The sequence below is a fragment of the Enhydra lutris genome, unplaced genomic scaffold, assembly GCF_002288905.1.
Source record: "Enhydra lutris kenyoni isolate GAN:26980312 unplaced genomic scaffold, ASM228890v2 scaffoldscaffold26, whole genome shotgun sequence".
NCBI classification, from domain to species: domain Eukaryota; kingdom Metazoa; phylum Chordata; class Mammalia; order Carnivora; family Mustelidae; genus Enhydra; species Enhydra lutris.
The window spans coordinates 3,791,385-3,806,279 of NW_019154110.1; the positions used below are offsets into that span (position 1 = coordinate 3,791,385).

Genomic DNA, 14,895 nt, shown 5'->3' on the forward strand with positions numbered 1-14,895 from the left:
AGTGAACACAGGAGAGTCACGAGAGAGGGGAGGATAGTCAGAAAGTGGGAGTTTGGTTTCTAAAATCAAATCCATCAAGATCTGATGCCTTCCAAAAGGGCTCTGGGAATAAGAAATCTAAATGGAGGGGTGCCTGGGTGGCTCAGTGGGTTAAGCCTATGCTTTCGGCTCAGGTCATGATCCCAGGGTCCTGGGATCGAGTCCCTCATCAGGTTCTCTGCTCAGCAGGGAGCCTGCTTCCCCTTTCTCTCTGCTCTGCCTCTCAGCCTGCTTGTGATCTCTCTCTCTGTCAAATAAATAAATAAAATCTTTTTTTAAAAAAAGAGAAATCTAAATGGAGCCCAGGTAAAGGTCTTTGAATATTAAGAGGATGAGAAATTTGGGGGAAAAACTGCTGGATGTTCATCTATATGAACAATGAAATCTCTTAAGATTAGAGTAGAAATCAGAGTGAAAGGAGAGAAGATTGAGCTAGATGAGGGGTATTAAATAAAAGATAGTGACAAGGATATCAGAAGGTGATTGCAGCAAAGAATAGAGAATGGTCTCAGTCTCTTAAGAAGCTTTGCATTAGGGCGCCTGGGTGGCTCAGTCAGTTAAGCATCTGCCTTCAGCTCAGGTCATGATCCCAAGGTCCTGGGATCAAGCCCTTTGTCAGGCCTCTTGCTCAGCATTCTCAGGTTCCCCCGGTCATATTCTCTCTCTCTCTTTCTCTCTCTCTCTCTCTCTCTCTCTCTCACACACACACACACACACACACACACACACAAATAAATAAAATCTTAAAGAAGAAGAAGAAGCTTTGCATTAGAATGAAAGAGAAATCTGAAAACAGATTTGGGTTTGACGTTTTGGCCAAGTGCTTAAAAGCCCAGCTTGCATTCCTTCTGCTGGTGTGTTTTAAATACCTGGAAAGACATTTGTTGAATCATGCAAATGAAGTGATTTTTCAAATGCTCTACAGTTTCTGAGTTAGTATCCTTTTGTTTGTCTTGTTTTGTTTATTCCCACCAACTATTTTAAATTTGGTCCCTAGTAATATTGGTCATGTCTTGGTAACCAATACATCTGGTGATTTAAATACTGAGAAAGAACTATTCAGGGCATTTGCTTTTTGGTCCAAACAGTTTTTAAGCTTTACCTTTTGAAGGAGAAGTGTTAAAGTCCAGAGTTGTCAGCCACAGGACTGAGAAACTTTTAATTCAGCCTGTAAAGGAAATGGGCTCTTTGAGCTGAGGCAGTTTCTCCTCTCCTTGGAAGAGGACCTTCCTGAGAACAAGATTCTCACTCATATATGGCCTTTGTTATATTGAGGTCTGTTCCCTCTAAACACACTTTGTTGAGAGTTTTTATCATGAACAGATGCTGAATTTTGTCATAGGCTTTTTTCTGCATCTACTGAGATGATCATATGGTTTTTACCCATCATTTTGTTAATGTGATATATTATGTTGATTGATTTGCAGATGTTGAACCATCCTGGAAGAAGAACCACTTGATCATGGTGAATGATCCTTTGAATATGTTGTGGAATTCTGTCTACCTCTATTTTGTTGAGGATTTTTGCATCCATGTTCATCAGGGATAGTGGCCGTTAGTTACCTTTTTTTGTGGAGTGTCTTAGTCTGGTTTTGGTATCTGGGTAATGCTGGCCTCATGGAATAAAGTTGGAAGTTTTCCTTCTTCTGTGTTTTGGAGTGGTTTGAGAAGATTAGGTATTAACTCTTTAAATGTTTGGTAGAATTCACCTGTGAAGCCATTTAGTCCTGGACTTGTGTTTGTTGAGTTTGAGTTTTTTTATTGCCAGTTCAGTTTTGTTGCTAGTAATTGGTCTGTTCCAATTTTCTATTTCTCCCTGGTTCAATTTGGGAAGATCGTATGTTTCCAGGTATTTAGGTATCCATTTCTTCTGGGTTGTCCAGTTTGTTGGCACCTAATTTTTCATACTAGTCTCTTCGAATCCTTTATATTTCTGTGATGTCAGTTACTTCTCTTTCATTTCTGATTTTATTTATTGAGTCCTCCCTCTTTTTCTTTTGCATCAAGTTCTTTTCTCATGTAGGCCTTCTTGCCCTCCTTCCTAAGCCCCACAGTCTTCCTAACTTTTTGTTTTTGGCATCTAGTTTTTTATGTATTTTTTAAGCAATGTTTAACAGTCAACAAACATTAAGGAAAAAAGGAAAAGAAGCAACTTTAAGAAATAGTGTGAAAGTATCTGCCTCATGGGAATGTGTCTAAACTTTTCCCCCCTTGAACCTGAACTTTGTCTTCAGGATATTGTGAAAAATAGAACAAATATCACACCAGGCTTTGCAGTAAAATCCTGTCTTTGTTCTCTTTAGATGAACTGACCAGATGTGTTTTTAACTGCTGGTTGCTTCAAATTATTAGGCCCACGGTATGTCCTGTTGTGGGAACATCTACCTCAGGATAAAGGGTTAAAGTGCTGCCCTGAGTGTCGGATGACATGGGGCTCAGTCTAAGGTCTAACTAACTAGCTGTGTGACATGTGACAAGTCATTAAATTCTTTGAACTGCAATTTATATATCAGATTCTCTGTTGCAAGTTCAGAAATGAATTTTAACTATCTTTACCAGAATATTTGTTAGAAGGCAGTCAGAGCTCACCTAATAGACAGGAGGCTTCAAGAACAGGTAGGAGCCAAGGGCATTCAGGGAAGTCCAGGGAGTAGGAACAGACTGGTCTATACCTTTTTCTCCCCACGGTGAATGTGACCATCCCCCACTCTCTCTACTCCTTTGGATAACTTGTCTTAAGATTTGGGGAGGGGGCGCCTGGGTGGCCTCAGTTGGTTGGGCAACTGCCTTCGGCTCAGGTCATGATCCTGCAGTCCCGGGATCGAGTCCCACATAGGCTCCCAGCTCCATGGGGAGTCTGCTTCTCCCTCTGACCTTCTCCCCTCTCATGCTCTCTCACTCTCTCTCTCAAATAAATAAATAAAATCTTTAAAAAAAAAAAAAAAAAGATTTGGGGAGCATTTCCAGCTAGCCAGGCCTAAACCACATGCCAAGTTCCTGCAAGGCCCCTTACAGTTCCAGAGCTGGGGGCCACCAAGACCATGCACATTTGGGGGTATTCCCCAAATGGAGACCAGAGGGAGATTAAGAAGGAGACATCTGTTGCTGGACAGCCAAAAATAACAAATGTCAATTCAGATGTACCCCAGTCTGTAGAAATTGGAAGGTTGAGTTATATGGCAAGTGGTAAAATTACTGATTCTACATTATGTTTCTGAATATTTCTAAGATGCACATCTTTGAGGCAAAATGGAATCATCACAAGATCTTACCAAGTAAATGAGCATCCAAAATGAACAAAACAAAAGGAATTTTCTGCGTTTGTTTCTTCTGTTTATGGTTTATAGGGAAAAGATCGGGATGGTCGAAGGAGTTTGTCCCTCAGCCTTCAACAAGCACACATTTGCTTTTCTTCTTAGATTGTAGAAAAGTAGGAAAGGGGGAAAACAAACAGCTGTATCTGAGGACAGTTGTGCTGGACATTGTGCAAGAAAGTTTAAGTGGAAGATGAGCTGGAACTAAAATGGTCTGATGGTTATAGTTAATGAGTAACAACTGGAGTCCTAAGTTCTTCTTTACTTTGCCAATAATTGGTCTACTCATGTACCCCAACGTCTGCTTGTCTGCCTATGAGGAGAGAAATAATCCTACTGCCTGCACGCATAGGCGTGTGTCTGGAGTTTATACCTGGGGAGGGCTCCAGGTATTGATTACTGTTCTAATACTATCATTCAGAAGTATGGCCATGCAAGGGTGGGGTTGGGGTGGGAATGTTTAATTACATAGAAGAGTATGTATGATATTTGGATTTAGACTTTCTCCCATTATAGTCTAGTCCCTAAGTTCCTTTAGGATTATAGAATCAAAATTTTTCTCACTACTCGGAAATATGCTTTTGACTTTTGCAGCCATGTTTCCTTCCTGATATTTGGAGTTAGCCAAACTTTTCAGTAGGCGGTGGTATTGATAGTTCTGTAGTCTTTTGGTCTCTGGTCTGTTATTTTTTATTTCTAAATTTCCTTTCTATATGATACAGTCACACCAAGTAGGGACATGAACTCCTCTCCAACTAAGGAATTGACAGAAGCTGCCCTAGTCCTCTGAATCTGAAAAGTAGACAAATAATCAGAGAACACTTATTAAGAAAGGGAGAATGTTAGGGTAGAACATGTTTGAAACTTACCCCTAGATTAATATTCCTCAAGACAAAAGTAAAACAAACAGTTCAGATTGTGTGTATTTTAGTTTTATATAAATGGCAGCCATCTCACTTTGTGCAATTTATAAGTAAAATGTAATTTACCTATAAATTTTGGCTTCGACAGAAATACCAAACATCACAAACACTATAAACATGAAAATCTACTTCCTTAATTTTAATATTGAAGTAAAAGTATTACATCCACTCTCTGAAACCCAACTTCCCATAGTAAATGATCCATCTCTTCATGTATGTTGTATGCAAAATAGAAGACTGTGTACCCAGCTGATACTCTGCAATTTGGCCTGGTGTGTTGTTGCTTTCTTTTGCTTCCTTAGCCTTTCTGCTGGTCATGGATGATCACGCTGGCTACATTCTTCAAAAATTATTCCAACCTCAGGACGCCTGGGTGGCTCAGTCGGCTAAGCATCTGTCTTCCGCTCAAGTCATGATCTCGGGGTCTTGGGTCTGAGCCCCATGTCTGGCTCCCTATTCAGCAGGGAGTCTGCATCTCCCTCTCCCTCTGACCACCCCCGCCCCGCTTGTGCTCTGTTAGGTTCTTGTGTTCTCTTTCTCTCTCAATAAGTAAAATCTTTTTTTTTTTTTTAATAAATAAAATCTTTAGAAAAAATTCCAACCTCAGAACAGTTAAGTATTTTCTTCCATTGGTTGACCTTTTCCTCTACACTGTGCCTGAGAATAAACTGCCAGTTAAGAAATTTCATGCTCTAGGAAGTGATTTTGATCAAGAGAGATTGGCACAGAGTGCTTCCCCAGATCTGTTTAAAGCAGAGTAATCTTTCCTCCATTTTCAAGACTGAAATGCTACTGTCATTCCCAACAGAACTTACAGTTCTTTTCTCTCCAGCCCATCTGGATTCATCTCTCAGCCAGATGTTCTTGATTCCCCTTAGTATAGTCTTTCTATTCGTGCCCTTGATAAGGGAAACAAAAAAAAAAAGGCATGAGAAGAGTTGAGATCTGGATTTATTTCAGTCCTTTTCTTTCACTCCTGTAGTCTACTTTTAAATTCAGTTCTGTTGAAAGCTCTGTGGGAAAACATTGTATTTCATTTTACATAAACTATATCATAAAACTGAAACAGCATAGTAGAGAGTGATTCAGAGCATGAACTTTCAAGTCAAATCTTGGTCTGAATTCTTGCTCTGAGGATTACCAGATGTCTGATCTTGGGCAAATAACTTAGAAATCTCTTGAGTCCATCAGTCTCTTATGTGTAAATTGGGGGTAAAAAATAGTACTTACTTCATAGGATTGTTGTGAAGATTAAATGAAATAATGTCAAGTGCTCAGCTTAATGCCCAGCATACTCTGGGTATCCAGTCAAGTTAGTTATTATTAGCTATTCATATGTCTAACTAGGAATGATTTTCTCTCTGTTGAGCAAGCAGTCTTATGGCAAGAGAGGAATAGATGATCTTCAATTGTATTCTGAAGTTGGTCACTGTGTCATTTTCTTATCAAGATGATCCTGTGTCATTTTTTTATCAAGCAGCTAAATACTCTCCATCTTTAGACCAAAAAAGCTTTTGGGTTTGTGTCTAATTTAGGCAACTGACTGTAATCACCTCTGAGTGGCTCCATAAAATTTACTGGAGAAGGCCGTTTCTGGTCCAGAATTGGTCAACTCAAAAAATGTGTAAAAGTTTTCACTTGCTCTCTAAATTTTTAAGTAGAGACCAAATCTATATTGATTGAATTTTCAGGAAGACCAATTTTTACATAAATTAATCTCTTGCTGTTATAGCAAAATATACTAAGCTTTTTACCTTATGCTGGAGCACATGTGATTAAATTCACATATAATATGATCATATATCAGATATGCAAATAAATCATTTAATTTTCAAGTTCAGTTTGAACCACCTAACTCTGTTGGTTGTGAATTTCATTTTTTCACTTCCACACCATCATACTGCTATCCTATTTTTTTTTTAAGATTTTATTTATTTATTTGACAGAGAGAGATCACAAGTAGAGAGGCAGGCAGAGAGAGAGGGGGAAGCAGGCTCCCCGCTGAGCAGAGAGAACCCGATGCGGGGCTCGATCCCAGGACCCTGAGACCATGACCTGAGCCAAAGGCAGAGGCTTTAACCCACTGAGCCACCCAGGTGCCCCTGCTATCCTATTTTTGATAGTATTTATAGAGCTTTGACTTTTGCTCAGTGATGATAAGGGATTTTTGTAATCAGCCACACTTTTATTCCTGATCCCTGTAACCAGCAGTATATGCCACTTTCACGATAACTGGAGAGTCCTAATCTGGGACCACAGAATAAAGAGAATTGACTGTATCATCCTGAGTGTGTCTGCCATGACTCTCTGGGAGCCAGTACTGTACCTATTAGGGCAGTCTATCTGTAGATAGGGCAGATACACTGACCCAGGTGTATCTGCTGTGCATTTTGTTGTATCAGAAAAGTTCACTGAGATTTGTGTCAATGATTCAAATAGAAAAACATCTTTTCTCTTATATTGTATGTGAGTTTGACTCCTGGTCTTTCTTTCACCATCAGGAATTTTCCAGGTAGCTTTGAATTAACCAAGGGTCCTTGGTTCCACCCTAACCCGGTGTAAAAGCACTACACACATTTTAAAGAACACACTTAGGTTTGCTTTAAAGCATGAGCAACAATAAATGTATCAAACTAGGAAGTTTGTTCTTAAACTAGTGTTTGTCAAAGAGAAACTACTTCTGTCTCACAAAAGGAACGACTGAAGTATGCTTGGTTGTTTTAAGCTCTCTACAAATACACTTCTTTTGTGGATGTTGAGACCACTTTGCTTACCGGAAACCAAAGTGCACACAGCTGTAACTTTGTCTGGTGATAGGTAGAATATTAGTCTGTATTTTTTAAATATTTTCATTTGGTAAAGCAGACAGTTGCTGTATTGGCAGAAGTGTGAATTTCATTTCCTGTCTGTGGTGTACCCCACTCATCCTGTCACTCAAGACATTTTGTTTTAGGTTGTTCCTGTAATGTGACTGAAACAGAGTGACCCACAGCAGGGTGACATGTGCATACCACGAACGTAACAAGAGACAAGACTTGTGCAACAGACCACAAGAGCGTAATGCTTTATTTAAAGATGAAAACAAAACAAAATAAAGGCGGCCCCTCCCAGCCAGCATGCAGATTTTTAAAGTGGCATCCATGACTTCTTGTATTTGTTTTTAGAAGACATGTTCCAATCTGTTTGGCAAGTTAGTTCAAAAGTTTATCAGCTTTATGCCTCTTAATTAAAGGATAAAGTTGAGTCAACGACTGACAGTATTATAGAGGTGATTTAATTTTGTTTGCCAACTAATGTATCATCAGACATTTGTATTTACAATCCATTAATCTGCCACATATATTGAGTTCTGTAACAATTATTTTTTACATGTGAAATTACAGGATTTCTGTTTCCTTGTCCTAAATTACATTTCCTGCTGCAATGACAGGACAGATAAAACTGTGTGGGAAGAACTCTGGGATGAATTGATTCATCCTCAAATAGCTATTGAGCACCTAATATGCATTTGGCACTATTTCCAATGTTGAGGATTATGTACTGAGCAAAATAAAATCCTCGCTCTTCATTGAGCTTATATTTTATCATAAGGAGATAACCACAATCAAGTATACAAGTAAATAAGTGTAATTTTAGTATATGATATATATCCTGGAGGAAACACAACCGAACAGCAGGATAGAGTATGACTGGGACAAGGAAGAGGTGATGATACTGGAGCTGTGGCTTAAATAGTGACAGGCCAAGAGAAAATTATCCCACATAGAAAATAAAAAGCATGAGGTGCCTGGGTGGCTCATTTGGTTGAGCGCCTGCCTTTGGCTCAGATCATTATTCCAGGGTTCTGGGATTGAGCCCCTTGTGTCTTGGGCTCCCTGTCAGCAGGGAGCCTGCTTCTCCCCCTCTCTCTGCCCCTTCCCTGCATGTTCTCCCTCTCTCTCTCTCTCTCAAATAAATAAAATCTTTTTTTTAAAAAAAGAGAAGAAAAAGCACAAAGGACCTAAGAAGGGGCCTGAAATACGGAAGAAATAAAAGAGACCAGTGCAACTATAGCAAGTGAACAAAAGGGGAGATAGTACAAAATCAGAAAAGTAATGTATTATTGGATGTTACAGGGCCTTGAAGTCTAAGCTAAAGACTTCAGCTTTTCTCCGTAAGTACAAAGGGAAACACATGCTATATCTGTGTATTTTGTATATATAGAATCCCTCTGGTTGCTTTTTGGTAAGTGGATAGCAGCAGTGCAGAAGTGGTTGCAGACAGGCTAGTTAAGAGACTTTTTTGCTGATAGAATGTCTGGGATTAGTTTCACTTCAGGGACAAGGTAAAGAGAGTAAGGACGTAGAAGAAACAAATATTGGCCTTGGATTAAAGCTGAAATGTGAGAGAATGTGGAGGTTCATTATATCATCCCCTCTATTTCTGTTTATGTTTGTAATTTTCTGTAATAAAAAGCTTGAAAAATAAACCTTTAACAGTGATCTAAGTTTTGAAAAATGATGGTGCCATGCACTTTGTCAGAGTAGTAATAGAACAAAGTGGGCAGATTCAAGATACATTTGAAAGTATAGCCCCCAGGTCTTGCTGATGAATTAGGATACATATAATTGCAGGAAAAAAGAGAAACCAAGGATGACTGTCAAGTATTTGGCTCAAACAATTTGGGTGGATAAGACTAGGGATCAGGTTTGTAGGGACTCCAGAGCTTTGTTTTGGCAATGTAAATTTGAGACACCAATTGGATTTCCAAGCGGAAATGTTGAGTAGACAGCGTAATTTACAATACATTAGCTAACTCTGCATAAACATACTTATAAGCAAACTTGGAACCCTCCATTATATGTTTCTAAATTTTGACATTAATGTTTTGGAAGTTTTATCCTTTTCAAAGTTTGTGAATAGCATTTATTTTTTTTTTAAGATTTTATTTATTTATTTATATGACAGAGAGAGAGAGAGATCACAAGCAGGCAGGCAGAGAGGGAGAGGGGAAGCAGTCTCCCTGCTGAGCAGAGAGCCCAATGCGGGGCTCGATCCCAGGACCCTGAGATCATGACCTGAGCCAAAGGAAGAGGCTTTTAACCCACTGGGCCACCCAGGCACTCCCCTGTGAATAACATTTAAAAGGCTTAGTCTGTTGGTATAGTTCCAATATATTTTCTCTTTTCTGTGGATATTTACTAGTAATTATATCACTGCTATGCTGAACAGTAAATCTCCACCTCTGTTGAGCTGTCATTTACATGAAGAATGGTGTTAACATGGCAAACTCCATAGGTTAAACCCATTTCCTGTGTCATCCTTTCACTGCATGTGGGAATGCAAGTCAGTGAAAGTAAAGTTGTGAGTAACACTTGAGCATGATGTGTGTGTATTTTAAACAAAAATTTTTTGGCAGACTTTGAGTCTATTATTAGTAACTAAGTATTGTAACATCATTTACATCTGATTAGAACCTAATCAGATGCTGTTATGATAGTCATAGACCCAGTCACAATAACTAATATTTGTTAAGGACACCACTTTTTTTTTTTTTACACTGTGTAATTCCTTCATTTTCTGTGTATTAGTACTTTACCAACACTATAATCATAAAGAACACAATTCCAAGTACTGTACTTTTTAGTTTAGAGAGATCACAGTCTATAGACACATTTACTTACATTAGACAAGATTAATCTCATTCAGAACTTACTGCAGTTTATAAATTCTCATAAATACAGAAATTGATGCAATTAAACAAAAACTTCAGGATCTTATTTTTTAAATTCCTAGGTCATAACTTTTTCCGTGGGCTGCAATTACCTGCTCTCTGATCACTGATGGTTATGGTTCAATTTAACTACATAAATTATCAACCTTTTATATCCTTAAAGAAAATGTAAATGAAAATTACAATTTCTTACCAAAAAGCTTAGCATTTTCCAAATTTCAAAATTTGTTTCCTCCTCCCCCCCTTTAGCTAGTCATTTCAAGTAAACTAAAAATAACCACATCTCACCTGCAACATTTAATAGCAGTCATTTGATGTATAAAATTTTAACTATGCTCCCAGTTATTTAAAACACACAGAAAATGGCTGCCTATAAATCTGTCTGTCACAAGTTAAAAATACTACATTTAAGAATTAAGATGAGGGACTCCTGGGTGGCACAGTCAGTTGAACGTCGGACTCTTGGTTTCAGCCTGGGTCATGATCTCAGGGTCATGGGATCCAGCCCCACAGCCGGCTCTGTGGTCAGCATGGAGTCCGCTTAGAGTTTCTCTCTCCCTCTGCCCCTCCCCACCATTCTGTCTCTCTCTTTCTCAAATATATAAATCTTTAAAAAAATAAAAATAAAAAGAATAGAGATAAGAGGGGCACCTGAGTGGCTCAATTGGTTGAGTGCCCAACTCTTGATTTTTGGCTCACATCATGATCTCAGGGTCATGGGCTCCCCTCCCTCATCTACCTCCCTACTTCTGTGTGCACTCTCTCTCTCTCAAATAAATAAATCCTTAAAAAGAAAAAAAAAAGGGCGCCTGGGTGGCTCAGTGGTTAAAGCCTCTGCCTTCGGCTCAGGTCATGATCTCAGGGTCCTGGGATCGAGCCTCACATCGGGCTCTCTGCTCAGCAGGGAGCCTGCCTCCTCCTCCTCTCTCTCTCTGCCTGCCTCTCTGCCTACTTGTGATCTGTCAAATAAATAAAAATCTAAAAAAAAAAAAAAGAAAAGAAAAAGAATTAAGATGAGGGTTTCCAGTTTCCTCCAGTTTAAGCATTTATACCTTTATGCTTGTCTTGTCTAAAGATGTTTCCAGGTCGCCTGGGTGGCTCAGTCATTTAAGCGGCTGCCTTCAGCTCAGGCCTGATCCCAGGGTTCTGGGATTAAGCCCCAAATAGGGCTTCCTGCTCAGGGGAAAGCCTGTTTATTTCTTTCCCTCTGCCTGCCACTCTGCCTACTTGTGCTCTCTATCTCTCTGTCAAATAAATAAATAAAATCTTTTTAAAAGAAAAGATGTTTCTATAGTATTGATATTTGTGTAACCCATGTTTATGCACCTTAAAATGCAATCATTTTAAACACTAAGAATTAAATTCATGGTAGATCTTTGGGAGTTTTAAAAGCAACTAAAGTGTTCTCAGATGTGTCTGCCAGCTTCATTTCTAGAGATACTACTAAAGCAAAACTGAGAGTTTATACCTTAGTTGCATTTTGAATTCAAAAATCCCTCTGCACAAGGGCATTACTCTAAGAAACTGTATCCTTGTTGACTCCGCACAATAGCTTCGTTTTATTACCTGTATTTTACCCATAAGGAAACTTAGGCCACCTAAAATTCACTCAGGTAAGAAGTAGCAGAGCCAGGATTCGAACCCAGGCGATCTGGCTCCAGAGCCATTACCCTCTTTTTTGTTTCCCGAGCCTTTATTCTTAACTGCTACCATGTGATATATATAGAATATTGTAGGTTTCAGAAAAACTGTCTAGACTATGTGGGTTTGTGTAAATAAAAGGGTCTTTCTGGATTTTATTTTTACTTCATCCCATGAAATTGGAACTTTGGAAGATGGAAGAGAGAATAATCCCAAAATGTATCTCCATCATACTCTGATTTCCTTCCTTAAATAATCCATTTCCTTTTAACTTTTTCCCTTATAGCATCAGCGAGAGCTTTCTAACTGTCAAAGGTGCTGCCCTTTTTCTACCACGGGGAAATGGCTCATCCACACCAAGAATTAGCCACAGACGCAACAAGCATGCAGGTAAAGTTCCACATATACCATTCTTTTCTTGGTTTCTTTGCCTTTTGTTTTGTTCTAAAAGGCTGACAACCTTATCTCCATTTCTCCAACAGTCTTGTAATAGTGAAAGAAAGCATTGTATTGTGCTATAATCACTTGTCTTTTACTCTATTTTTTTGGCACTTAACAGAATGCATTATATATGTAGTATGTGTTCAATAAATTTGTGTTGGAAAAATAATACAGTACAAGAATACTCTAATGAATTCTTATGTGACTTATCACTTAAGGTTTTCCAGTTGCAAATTCCCAGTTTGCTTACCCGGCAGTACTTTTCACCACTAACAAACCTGAGTTTCCACGTACCCAGCTCACTAAGAAGCCTTACCGTAGGGATAGGGCTTCCTGACTTTTGCCTGACCTTCCAAGAAGCCAGCTGGATCTTTGGGCCAATAACACTTGGAGTAGGGTCTTACGTCCACTATTTACCTAGAAATGGCTGTCCTCTACAGGTTCTCCATCCTAAAAATCTTCTCTTAGGTCGTTTGTATTGATAGAACAGAAGGAATCTTAATTTTTAAAAAGCCTCAGCTGCTTAACTCCATTATAACATGTAACTTAAGTCACTCTTCATTGTTTACACCTAACACTCTGTCTCCCCACACTGGTTCTTTTTTTTTTTTTTACAGTTTTATTGAGATATAATTCACATACCATATAATTCACCTAATTTACCCATTTAAAGTTTGCATTCGTTGTTGGGTTTTGTTGTTTGTTTTTTTTTTTCATATGTACAGAGTTGTACAACCATCACTGTAACTTTAGAACATTTTCATCACCCCACAGAAGAAACTCACTTACCCATTAGCAGTCATTCCCTATATCTTCCACCCTCCCTGCCAATCCTAAGCAACCACTAATCTATTTTCTCTCTCTATAGATTTGCCCATTCTGGGTGTTCCATATAAGTGGATCATATAAAAATGATCTTTTGAGACAGGCTCCTTTCATTTAGCATAATGTTTTCAAGGGTCATTTACATTATAGTATATGTTAGTACTTCATTCCTTTTTATGACCAAATAATATTCTAGTGTATAGATATACCACATTTTATTTTTCCATTCACCAGTTGATAGATATCTGAGTTGTTTTCAATTTTTGGCTGTTACAAATAATGCTGCTGTGAATCTTTATGTATACGTTCTTGTGTAAACATATGTTTTCATTTCTCTTGGTTTTATACCTATGAGCCCATACTGGTTCTTACAAATGAGACTTACGTTGTGTCTCTGGGTTTGAAATGTGCTAGAACAGACCTGACCAAACATGATGATTCGCCTTTTTAATTTTGCAAGTTGAAAGATTCTGCAGTAATGGAATTGGTCAGAAGCCAGCATTGAACTGGAGATGGGGGTTGGGGGAGGCAAGAAAACTATTCTTTAAGAGAAGGAAAGGGTTGGGGGAAAGGAGAGGCTTTCAGACTTGCTGACCTTTTAAACAAGTATCTGTTCGCTAACCTACTTTTCTTTCTTCCTGCCCCTTACCACGTCTTGCACATAATACTATTTCATCTCACAGTTAACAGTTGAAGTTACATGGAGGAAGATTTTGTATGTAGATTTCAAGACGAGTGTGAGAACAGGTTCAACTGGCATCTGTGATCAGGTGGCTATGTCAGTCACTTTAGACTGTTAAAGAGCTGGACCTGGGTGGGCATGAATGACGTTTTTTGTTCTCGGATTATCATCATTTATAACAGTACGTTATCTAATTATCTTCTACTAGCCAAAGCCCCAGGTTTTCTAGTATAGAATAAGGAGTATGAGAAAATCTATAATACTTTAATAAAAAAAAATTCAATTTAGTTTTGGGGAATGTGTAGAAACAAATATGTATTCAAATAATGGTTGGCCACATTAAAGGACCTAACATTAGGTTCAGTGGAATATTTATTTCTTAAGACCCGCTATATTTAATGAGTACTCTTTCTTGAAAATCAGCCACTAATACGGAAATCATTTTAAACCACTGACATTATTCTAAGGGGAATCTAAAAATCTTCTTAGGTTAAGTGCAACTGAAGATTTACAGAAATAAGAATGGCAAAATAGTTAGCTTTTTTTAAAGTTAGAGGTAATTCTAAACCCATTCATCACACTTTTCAGTATTCCCTCCTTGCTGCCTTTAGTGGGCCTGAAAGCACAGCCCAACACATCTCACCATTGCTTTCATCAACATCCACGATAGTACAAAACTGATACTGGTTTCAAATATATCTTCCACTGGACAAACAAAGCAAATTTTAATGTAGTATAGGCTAAAAGTGAATGTATAGAGATGCAGTCTACCATTCTGTCTTTCCACTTAAAGTTAATAATTATATTAAGACACTTAATTTCTGTGTCTAATTATAGTCGTTCAGTGACCCAGAACTTTCTTTTATACTGGTTAGTAACGTAGAAGGAATCCTCTCTATTAACATTACAGTGCAGAATAATTATTTTTTGTTTCATAAATTTCACCAGGTGATCTCCAACAGCATCTCCAAGCAATGTTCATATTACTCCGCCCAGAAGATAACATCAGGCTGGTAAGTTAGTGTTATCATTGTAAGTCTTACTCAAAAGACTGTCTAAGATGGCAAACATTAAGCCGTCATTATTATGTCGCCACAGAGTGCTGGGAGCTATGTGGAACAAAAAAGAATAACATGTCCGTACCATCAAAGAGCTTAGAATGTCACTGGGAATATGAACTAATGTGAAATTATGTGAAATAATTTGATGATTCAAGGCTGTTGGTAAGCACCAGTTTGTAGGTTACTGACCATAACAACAACTGAAGTTCAGAAGAAAGAATACTCGAAGACTTGCCCTAGTTAGAAAGGTTTTATG

At 38.4% G+C, this 14,895-nt stretch overlaps 1 protein-coding gene across 4 annotated transcripts in view; it reads left to right on the forward strand.

The window, feature by feature from the left end:
• Positions 1 to 14,895, forward strand: part of LOC111151603 (slingshot protein phosphatase 2) — a 242,645-nt gene that overhangs the window by 174,785 nt on the left and 52,965 nt on the right. For all 4 annotated transcript variants that reach the window (XM_022509688.1, XM_022509690.1, XM_022509689.1 and 1 more), the window contains 2 exons: positions 11,917 to 12,020; positions 14,527 to 14,591. In XM_022509688.1, the coding sequence (XP_022365396.1) occupies positions 11,917 to 12,020; positions 14,527 to 14,591 (169 nt within the window). The remainder of the gene's footprint in view (positions 1 to 11,916; positions 12,021 to 14,526; positions 14,592 to 14,895) is intronic.